The 10,855-nt window shown below is 41.7% G+C and overlaps 1 protein-coding gene across 1 annotated transcript in view; it reads left to right on the top strand.

Annotated features, from left to right (window-relative positions):
* The window catches only part of LOC107589453 (ryanodine receptor 1-like), a 48,400-nt gene that overhangs the window by 4,018 nt on the left and 33,527 nt on the right, over positions 1-10,855 (top strand). Inside the window, exons 17-40 of the mRNA XM_016277907.1 lie at positions 44-285; positions 359-551; positions 819-1,035; positions 1,118-1,222; positions 1,389-1,492; positions 1,569-1,652; positions 2,207-2,343; positions 3,457-3,662; positions 3,853-4,027; positions 4,108-4,316; positions 4,751-5,109; positions 5,189-5,318; positions 5,449-5,609; positions 5,756-5,918; positions 6,102-6,188; positions 6,290-6,516; positions 6,662-7,106; positions 7,208-7,279; positions 7,462-7,548; positions 7,650-7,876; positions 8,022-8,466; positions 8,568-9,170; positions 9,256-9,456; positions 9,592-9,703. Coding sequence (XP_016133393.1) covers positions 44-285; positions 359-551; positions 819-1,035; positions 1,118-1,222; positions 1,389-1,492; positions 1,569-1,652; positions 2,207-2,343; positions 3,457-3,662; positions 3,853-4,027; positions 4,108-4,316; positions 4,751-5,109; positions 5,189-5,318; positions 5,449-5,609; positions 5,756-5,918; positions 6,102-6,188; positions 6,290-6,516; positions 6,662-7,106; positions 7,208-7,279; positions 7,462-7,548; positions 7,650-7,876; positions 8,022-8,466; positions 8,568-9,170; positions 9,256-9,456; positions 9,592-9,703 — 4,991 coding nt within the window. The remainder of the gene's footprint in view (positions 1-43; positions 286-358; positions 552-818; positions 1,036-1,117; positions 1,223-1,388; positions 1,493-1,568; positions 1,653-2,206; positions 2,344-3,456; positions 3,663-3,852; positions 4,028-4,107; positions 4,317-4,750; positions 5,110-5,188; positions 5,319-5,448; positions 5,610-5,755; positions 5,919-6,101; positions 6,189-6,289; positions 6,517-6,661; positions 7,107-7,207; positions 7,280-7,461; positions 7,549-7,649; positions 7,877-8,021; positions 8,467-8,567; positions 9,171-9,255; positions 9,457-9,591; positions 9,704-10,855) is intronic.

Raw genomic sequence — 10,855 nt, forward strand, 5'->3', positions numbered from 1 at the left:
TTAGTTTGTTTGGCATCTGGAGCTCATGTTTGATGTTTTGCAGTATGAGACCCAACATTTTTCTGGGCACATGTGAAGGCTCTACACAATATAAGAAGTGGTACTACGAGTTAATTGTAGACCATGTGGAGTCATTCTTGACTGCTCAGGCATGTCACCTTCGTGTTGGCTGGGCTTTGACCGAGGGTTACAGCCCTTACCCTGGAGGAGGAGAGGGATGGGGAAGCAATGGAGTTGGAGATGATCTTTACTCATATGGCTTTGATGGGCTACATCTGTGGACAGGTGAGGATTGTCTTCCTTCATCTGTTCCAGCACACTGATACTGCGGTCATCTATAACATTATGCTCTTGTCAGGTCGCGTACTACGTCAGGTGTCCTCGTCAAATCCACACATTCTCGCGGCTGGAGATGTGGTGAGCTGCTGTTTGGATCTGAGCGTTCCCAGCATCTCCTTCCGGATCAATGGACATCCCGTTCAAGGCATGTTCGAGAACTTCAACCTGGATGGTCTCTTTTTCCCTGCGGTCAGCTTCTCGGCTGGGATCAAGTAAGAGCCAAGCTTTTAATTTCAACTCATTAATGTTAAACTTAAATCTCCAGTTCTGTTCCTGGAGGGCCGCTATCCAGAAGAGTTTAGCTCTAGCCCTTATTAAACACAATTGAACCAGCTAATCAGGGTCTTTAGGATCACTAGAAACTTCCAGGCAGGTGAGATGGTGCTAAACTCTGCAGGAAAGTGGACCTCCGAGAGCAGAATTGAACCTGACCTAAAAGGACAAATTCAAAAATGCGTTCCAATTTTTTGCCGTCACAGAGTTCGGTTTCTTCTTGGTGGACGGCATGGAGACTTTAAATTCCTTCCTCCTCCTGGTTATGCCCCATGCTATGAGGCAGTTCTGCCCAAAGATAGACTGCGTATTGAGCCCATTAAAGAGTACAAGCATGACTTTGATGGGGTCCGGAACCTTTTGGGACCGACCCAGTCTCTTTCCCACACTGCCTTCACTCCATGTCCGGTGGACACTGTGCAGGTAGGATTTCATAAAATGTAGCTAAAGGAATATTTTAATAAAGTGACCTCTACTGATTTTGCTATCTAAATTATTTCTGCAGATTGTGCTTCCTCCTCATCTAGAGCGGATTAGAGAGAAACTGGCTGAGAACAGCCATGAGCTGTGGGCCGTCACTCGAATTGAGCAGGGCTGGACCTATGGACCGGTCAGTCTATGACTACATAAGATAAATATATCATTAAAGGATATAATTAAAATACTATGTGCACAATAAACATATTTAATATATAAATAATGTGTCTTTTTGTTGATTTTTCTCTGTATGAAGTCAAGTACTCAATACTGTCAGTCTGCTGTCCACACTCTTTCAGTTTCGTGATGACAACAAGAAGCTGCATCCTTGTTTAGTGGATTTCCAGAGCCTCCCAGAGCCTGAGAAGAACTACAACTTGGCAATGTCCGGAGAGACACTGAAGTGAGTGAAATACTGAGATTTGACATGTTTGTTTTTGTCTGGTTAATAAATCAGTTTCTCTGTATTGTCTCTATAGGACTCTTCTGGCTTTAGGATGTCACGTTGGCATGGGTGACGAAAAAGCAGAGGAGAACTTGAAGAAAATCAAACTTCCTAAAACGTCAGTATTATAGAATATTCTGATAACCACTAATCACGAATATGATTAATGAAGTCTTATTAGAAAGAAATGAATACTTAAATTAATACTACAGCAAGGATGCATTAAAATTTTATCAAAATGAAAGGAAAGACTATTACATTGTTTTAAGAAAAAATCAGTTTTAGTTAAATTATTTTCTTTATTATTCATCAAAGAATCCTGAAAAAAATCTTGGTTTCCGCAAAAATATTAAACAGTACGGCTGTTTTCAACATTGATAATTAGAAATGTTTTTGAGCACCATATCAGCATATTAGAATGATTTCTGAAAGATCATGTGACACTGAAGACTGGAGCAATGAATACTGAAAATTCAGCTTTGGTATCGCAGGAATAAATTACATTTTAGAATTTAAAAGTTATTTTTAATTGTAATAATGTTTCACTATATTTTTTGATTGAAAAAAAATCTGCCTTTGTGAGCTTAAGATACTTACCGAACTCAAACGTTTGATCAGTACTAAACATGTAAAAAATGTCTAAACTTAAATTAGTTTCTGTTTAATTCTTAGGTATATGCAAAGTAATGGATACAAACCTGCTCCTCTGGACCTCAACCATGTGAAACTGACACCGAATCAGAACACACTTGTGGAAAGACTGGCTGAAAATGGACACAACGTCTGGGCTCGAGACCGTGTTCGTCAAGGCTGGACTTACAGCATTATTCAGGTAGGGCTGCACACTTTTTTTCAGGATCAACAAAATATATAAATAAATGACAAAAATAAGGAAATGCATCCAGAGCATGGCTTATCATTTTTCGTTTTTAAAGGGGTCATATGATGCGATTTCAATTTTTCCTTTCTCTTTGGAGTGTAACAAGCTCTTGGTGCTTAAAGAAGATCTGTAAAGTTGCAAAGACTGAAGTCTCAAATCCAAAGAGATATTCTTTTATAAAAGTTAAGAGTCAGCCGCGCCTACCTAAAACGGCTCGTTCTAACACGCCCCCACATACAGTGGGGCAAAAAAGTATTTAGTCAGCCACCAATTGTGCAAGTTCTCCCACTTAAAAAGATGAGAGAGGCCTGTAATTTTCATCATAGGTATACCTCAACTATGAGAGACAAAATGAGAAAAAAAATCCAGAAAATCACATTGTAGGATTTTTAAAGAATTAATTGGTAAATTCCTCGGTAAAATAAGTATTTGGTCACCTACAAACAAGCAAGATTTCTGGCTCTCACAGACCTGTAACAACTTCTTTAAGAGGCTCCTCTGTCCTCCACTCGTTACCTGTATTAATGGCATCTGTTTGAACTCATTATCAGTATAAAAGACACCTGTCCACAGAAGCAGAGTCCAGCCCGGAGTCGTCACATGTCCTTCCGGACGCTCCTTCGTCGAAATCGCCGGCCGCGCCGTTCTCAAGCCCGCCACCTCTGCTCCCTCTAACCCTCCCACAGTTCCTCACGCTAGCAAGTGTCCATGCAGATAGAGAGTTGGGATCAGATGACCTGGCCTATGTCTTCAATGGGTTCAAGGTACCTAAATGTTAAATTTTTTAGCATTCTTAGAGGCCTCTTTGTTTTAAGAACCTCCTACAGGTGTTAATTGCACCTAATGTGTTTACTATCACTTTTGACCAAATTAATGTAGAGTAAAATATAAATCTCTTTAAAAATGAAACCGAACAGTACTGTACGTCTGTCCATCTAGTCATTTACCAAATCAGCCTTTTCAAAGGGAACTTAAAATCATACAATGAATTTTGTATTTGTAAACTTTTACTCATTGAAGCCTCTATGACCATTTATTTTAGTTGGCCATGGGGCTGGCAGTGGTCGGAGTGATAAGATCCGTGTGTTCAGGGCAGAGAAATCCTACGCTGTAACCCAGGGAAAATGGTACTTTGAGTTTGAGGCGGTAACAGTGGGAGAGATGAGAGTTGGGTGGGCAAGACCAAGTGTCCATGCAGATAGAGAGTTGGGATCAGATGACCTGGCCTATGTCTTCAATGGGTTCAAGGTACCTAAATGTTAAATTTTTTAGCATTCTTAGAGGCCTCTTTGTTTTAAGAATCTCCTACAGGTGTTAATTGCACCTAATGTGTTTACTATCACTTTTGACCAAATTAATGTAGAGTAAAATATAAATATCTTTAAAAATGAAACTGAACAGTACTGTATAATATAATATATCTGATTTTTAACCGTAGGCTCAGCGTTGGCACATAGGGAATGAGCCGTTTGGCCGGCAGTGGCAGTCTGGTGACGTGGTGGGCTGCATGATTGACCTGACGGAACAGAACATCATGTTTACTCTGAATGGAGAAATGCTTATTAGTGACTCTGGATCTGAGATGGCCTTCAAAGACATTGAGATCGGAGAAGGTGAGGGTCACGAAAAGGAATAAGATTGAGACATTAGTTGCTGTGACATATAATAATATGTCCGTTGTTCTCCTGAGCAGGCTTCATCCCTGTGTGCAGTCTGGGGCTGTCTCAGGTTGGGCGTATCAACCTTGGGCAGAATGTGAGCAGCCTGCGTTACTTCACAATCTGTGGCCTGCAGGAAGGTTTTGAGCCTTTTGCCATCAACATGAAGAGAGATATTACCATGTGGTTCAGCAAGAGCTTGCCCCAGTTTGTGCCTGTGCCAACAGACCACCCTCATATTGAGGTAAAAACGCACTGAGAATGCCTTTATTAATTCATGTGAATGTCAGCTGCAGGTCCTTCACTCAATCAAGTGATGTTAAGTTAAACTAAAACTATTAAAAATCATCTTCATTCATTAAAACGAAGCTGAAATAAAATCAAATATGACTATTAGATGAAAAACTTTAATGATGTGAAAAAATGTTGTGAAAAATGTTGCAAATAACTCAAATAAGATGAAGTACTAAAATGATTAAACCTAAAACAGAAATTGAAATAATTAAAAACTAAATTAGATGCATTAAAAAAAATGAATAAATGACAATTCCTAGAACTTAAATCAAAATTAAAATGAAAACTGAACATATCAAATATTCTTCCAAATATTAATAAACACTGTAATAGTCTAAAAATAACAATGTCTCAGACCCTTTTCTTCTTTCATTGCTCCAACAGGTGTCCCGTGTGGATGGAACAGTGGATAGCGCCCCTTGTCTGAAACTGAACCATAGGACATTTGGGTCTCAGAATGCCAACACAGACCTTCTGTTCTTTAGACTCAGCATGCCAATCGAATTCCATGAAACCTTCAAAGTGCCAGTGGGAGCTTCACCCCTCACCCGAACCCTCACTATCCCTGAGGATGAGGCCCTTGAGGTGGACCCTGAATCTGAATTTGAGCTCCTGAAGAAGTCAGCCACTCGTAAGGAGCAAGATGAGAAAGAAAAAGAGCCATCTGTCCCTAAAGAGCTTCCTGGCAACAAAGAGGGCGAGAATGAGAAGGACACCACCACAGAGAAGAGCAAAAAGAGAGGGTGAGAGAATATAAAGTAAATGAGAGATTTGTAATCCTCTCTTTTGTTTCAGAAATGACAAAGTATCCATGATTTCCAGGTTTTTTTCCAAGGCGAAGAAGGCAGCGTTTATTGCCCCACCACCGGTGGTTCCAACAGTGCCTCGTCTGATGGAGGATGTTGTCCCAGATGATCGAGACGATGCTGATATTATCTCTAACACAACAACTGTATGAATGAAATGTTATAATCTTTTCCTTACTAAATATCTTTGCATCACTTGCAGAATTTTGTCTAAATAATGCTTTGATCCTTGACAATGTTGTCATGTATAATAAAAGCTTCTTTTCATTCCACCAGTATTATTATTCAGTCCGGGTGTTTGCCGGACAGGAGCCCAGTGGAGTATGGGTAGGGTGGGTCACTCCTGACTACCACCAGTATGACCCACATTTTGATCTGGGTAAAGTCAGAAATGTAACTGTTACGGTTGGGGACGATAAAGGCAACATTCATGACAGGTAAGACCATTCATGCTGCTACATACTTTAGTACATTTTCCACCAGAATAGGCATACATGAGTAAGGACCCAGGCTTAACTTAAACCATTTCATATCACTTTACATTTCTCAGAACAATACAGTGTCTTTCCTCTGCTTTCCTCAGTGTAAAACGCAGCAATTGCTACATGGTTTGGGGAGGAGAGTTTAGCAGCTCACAGCAAACACGCATCAGCCAGGAGGATTTTGTGATTGGCTGCTTGGTGGACCTGGACACAGGACTGATGACCTTTACAGCCAATGGGAAAGAGATCAATGCCTTCTACCAGGTGAGAGTGGTCAAAGTGAAGTAGTTTAAATTACATGATTACATGTTTGCAGCAGTGTTCCAAGTGCTATATAATATAATTTCATGTTTTTATTTATTCATCTCTTTTATTTTACAAATACTTAAATGCACCATAATTGTATGCCCATTTAATGTGACATTAAGCTCTTTCTCTGTGTTTCAGGTGGAACCCAGTACTAAGCTCTTCCCTGCTGTCTTTTGTTTGCCGTCAAGCCAGAACATGTTACAGGTGGAACTCGGCAAACTAAAGGTCACTATCTCATGCTAAAGATGTCATTTTGTTGTACAAACACTATATAGTAATTTTTAATGTAAATTATTCTTATTCTACTTTTTCTTTTCTATATCCAGAACATTATGCCCATCTCTGCGGCCATGTTCCGTAGCGACCATAAGAACCCGGTCCCTCAGTGTCCTCCCAGGTTGGATGTCCAGATGTTGACACCTGTCATATGGAGCCGGATGCCCAATCACTTTTTGGCTCCTGAAACTGGCCGTGTGAGTGAGAGGCAGGGCTGGAAAGTGCAATGCATGGAGTCTCTTATTATGATGGCGCTGCACATTCCAGAAGAAAACAGGTATTACATTAGTATGGAAATAGTTCCTGGTTATTTCATTAGAAATTAGAAAAAAATTACTTGATCCTTTTAAATAAAAGAATTCAGTGTGTTATGAAAAATGTAACTTTCAAAACTGAAAATGTTCTTTACCTCTCTTCTCCAGGTGCATTGACATCCTGGAACTGTCGGAGTGCACCGACCTAATGAAGTTCCATTACCACACACTGAAATTGTACGGCTCGGTGTGCGCTCTGGGCAACAACCGTGTCGCTCACGCCCTCTGCAGCCACGTTGACGAATCGCAGCTCTTTTACGCCATCGAAAACACCTTCCTTCCCGGCCCCATCCGCAGCGGCTACTACGACTTGCTCATCTCCATGCACCTCGAGTCTGCCAAGCGCAACCGTCTCATGACTAATAAAGAGTTCATTGTGCCCATGACGGATGAAACGCGTAGCATCACCCTCTATTCAGATGCTGAGAAGGCCCATGCGCTTCCTGGTGTTGGGCTCACCACCTGTCTACGCCCCAAACTACACTTTGCCCCAACTGGATTTGTGGGTACTAATGCAGACCTTTACACCCTCAGTCCCATTTTACCTCTGCAGGTAGGTGGAGGAAATTAAATTTGTGTCTTGTTGTAAAGACTGCCACAAAATTAGCATCTTAATTTCTCTTTGCTGCCTCTTTTTGTCTTTCTGTACTGTAGATGCTTAAAGACCATGCCCTCAGCATGCTTACAGAAGCCGTGCAGGATGGTGGACAGGCCATGCGAGATCCTGTAGGTGGCAGCGTTGAGTTCCACTTCGTGCCCATTCTGAAGCTCATTAGCACCTTGCCCAAGTGCTATATAATATAATTTCATGTTTTTATTTATTCATCTCTTTTATTTTACAAATACTTAAATGCACCATAATTGTATGCCCATTTAATGTGACATTAAGCTCTTTCTCTGTGTTTCAGGTGGAACCCAGTACTAAGCTCTTCCCTGCTGTCTTTTGTTTGCCGTCAAGCCAGAACATGTTACAGGTGGAACTCGGCAAACTAAAGGTCACTATCTCATGCTAAAGATGTCATTTTGTTGTACAAACACTATATAGTAATTTTTAATGTAAATTATTCTTATTCTACTTTTTCTTTTCTATATCCAGAACATTATGCCCATCTCTGCGGCCATGTTCCGTAGCGACCATAAGAACCCGGTCCCTCAGTGTCCTCCCAGGTTGGATGTCCAGATGTTGACACCTGTCATATGGAGCCGGATGCCCAATCACTTTTTGGCTCCTGAAACTGGCCGTGTGAGTGAGAGGCAGGGCTGGAAAGTGCAATGCATGGAGTCTCTTATTATGATGGCGCTGCACATTCCAGAAGAAAACAGGTATTACATTAGTATGGAAATAGTTCCTGGTTATTTCATTAGAAATTAGAAAAAAATTACTTGATCCTTTTAAATAAAAGAATTCAGTGTGTTATGAAAAATGTAACTTTCAAAACTGAAAATGTTCTTTACCTCTCTTCTCCAGGTGCATTGACATCCTGGAACTGTCGGAGTGCACCGACCTAATGAAGTTCCATTACCACACACTGAAATTGTACGGCTCGGTGTGCGCTCTGGGCAACAACCGTGTCGCTCACGCCCTCTGCAGCCACGTTGACGAATCGCAGCTCTTTTACGCCATCGAAAACACCTTCCTTCCCGGCCCCATCCGCAGCGGCTACTACGACTTGCTCATCTCCATGCACCTCGAGTCTGCCAAGCGCAACCGTCTCATGACTAATAAAGAGTTCATTGTGCCCATGACGGATGAAACGCGTAGCATCACCCTCTATTCAGATGCTGAGAAGGCCCATGCGCTTCCTGGTGTTGGGCTCACCACCTGTCTACGCCCCAAACTACACTTTGCCCCAACTGGATTTGTGGGTACTAATGCAGACCTTTACACCCTCAGTCCCATTTTACCTCTGCAGGTAGGTGGAGGAAATTAAATTTGTGTCTTGTTGTAAAGACTGCCACAAAATTAGCATCTTCATTTCTCTTTGCTGCCTCTTTTTGTCTTTCTGTACTGTAGATGCTTAAAGACCATGCCCTCAGCATGCTTACAGAAGCCGTGCAGGATGGTGGGCAGGCCATGCGAGATCCTGTAGGTGGCAGCGTTGAGTTCCACTTCGTGCCCATTCTGAAGCTCATTAGCACCTTGCTAATAATGGGCGTGTTTGATGACCGCGATGTCAAGCACATCCTGAAGCTAATCGAACCATCCGTCTTCACTGATGGTGAGAACCCAGCTGAAGAACTGGAGGCTGCCAAAACTGGAGATGCTGAACAACAGCTGGTCTGCAAAGAGGAAGGAATGAAGGCAAAAGAGGAAGAGGAGGAAGTAGAGGGTGAAAATGAGAGAGAGCAGCTGGATGAAGGAATGGGAGAGGAAGAGGAAGAAGAGCTTGAAGAAGAGGAGGAGGATGAGCTCGAACCTGAGGAGGAGGAATATGAAAAGCATGCAGGAAAAGAAGGGAAGGAGGATGAACATGCTGCAGAAAAAATGGATAGAGAGAAAACAACAGATGAAGAAGTTGAGAAAGAAACTGGTGCAGCAGAGGCAGAAGCAAAGGAAGAGGAGGATGTGGGAGAGGGACTGCTGCACATGAAACTTCCTGAGTCTGTTAAACTTCAGGTGAAGTACTATTGATTGAAGACTTTAAAATATATTAGTATTTCTCTAACTTTTTGACTTTTTTTTTTTTCTTTCTCATCCTTAGATGTGTACTCTCCTGCAATATTTCTGCGACTGTGAGCTACGTCACAGAGTGGAAGCCATAATTGCTTTCTCATACAGGTTTGTCAACCAGGTGCAGACCAATCAGAGACAGCGATATAATGAGCTCATGCAGGCCTTCACGATGAGCGCCGCAGAAACAGCCCGCAAGACCCGCGAATTCCGCTCCCCTCCACAGGAACAGGTACTGTTCAGCTGCTCTGGAGAGACAATGCAGCTTTGGTATATATAAAGCTTTTTTAGCTTTATATATACCAAGGCTGCTTTTTCTTGCCAGGGTAAAAAAGAGCTCAAATTTACACTTACACTGTTTATTCAGGTGAACATGTTGATGAGCTTTAAGAACTCTCCAGAGGAGGAAGTTTGCCCCGTTCCTGAGGAAGTCCGGAATGATCTGCTGACATTTCACCATGACCTTTTGGCTCACTGTGGTCAGTTTAACCACACAGACTAAACCCTTTTCAAAGAACATATACTGTCACCGTTTCATATAAGGATTAAAGAAAAGTCTTGATTTTTGTTTTGGGGGTGTACTAGAACATGCTCTCATGTTTGGTGGTTTGAAAAACACAAATTTTCACATCATTTACATTATTACAATCCCTTTCTCCCCAGTCGGGCACAAACGGCTCGATTAGTTCCAGGTTTGATGAAGGCCTGCCTTCTGAAAAAACGAAATGTCAAAACCGCATGACAGGAAGTAAGTGCGCAAGACTGTCCCAGGTCTTAAAACGCTCAAGAGCAGTGCCCTAAATGCACACTAAATCCACACTATCTCAAACACCCCTCCGGAGCGGTATTCAAGGCTTGGTGTATCCCATCATGCATCTTGTTCTGGAAATAAATCACGAGACTTTTTTGCCAAGATCGCGAGAGGTCACGGAAACCTTTCCAATGTAAGTTAAATATTATTATTAATAATAATAAGATATTACATATAATTTGGTAGTAAAACAAAGTGCAACACTTTTTTTTTGGTGCAAAGGTGAGTATATTTATTTTGTACATTATTTGCAACTGCTTTTTATCACTTAAAAGGTGCAATAGGAGATCTTGGAAAATGCTAACTTTAGTCTGATAGCACTGAAAGCGAACGTCCCACCCTCCCTGCAATCGCCGTCCAAAGCCACGCCCCCTGAACACATTTACATTTAGTCATTTTGCAGACGCTTTTATCCAAAGCGACTTACAATTGGGGGAAACATAAAGCGATTCTTCTTAAAGAGGCAAACAGATACAGAAAGTGCTTGTAATACCAAGTTTCTAGACATTGTTCAAATAAGTACAAGCTACAGTATAAAGAGAAGGAATAAAAAAAGAGATATCATTTTTTTTATGATGATGATGAAGTCAAGTAGCTTCGAAAGAGATGAGTTTTCAGCTGTCGCTTGAAAATTGTCAGGGATTCAGCATTCCGGATAGGGGTGGGAAGATCGTTCCACCAGCCAGGAATGGTGAACGAGAATGTTCTGGAAAGTGATTTTGAGCCTCTCTGTGAAACGAGGCGTCGCTCACTAGCGGATCTCAGACTTCTGGAGGGGATGTAGATTCGTAGTAGTGAGTGGAAGTAGGCGGGTGCTGAG

The sequence above is a fragment of the Sinocyclocheilus grahami genome, unplaced genomic scaffold (assembly GCF_001515645.1).
Source record: "Sinocyclocheilus grahami isolate Dianchi unplaced genomic scaffold, SAMN03320097.WGS_v1.1 scaffold7.1, whole genome shotgun sequence".
Classification (NCBI taxonomy): domain Eukaryota; kingdom Metazoa; phylum Chordata; class Actinopteri; order Cypriniformes; family Cyprinidae; genus Sinocyclocheilus; species Sinocyclocheilus grahami.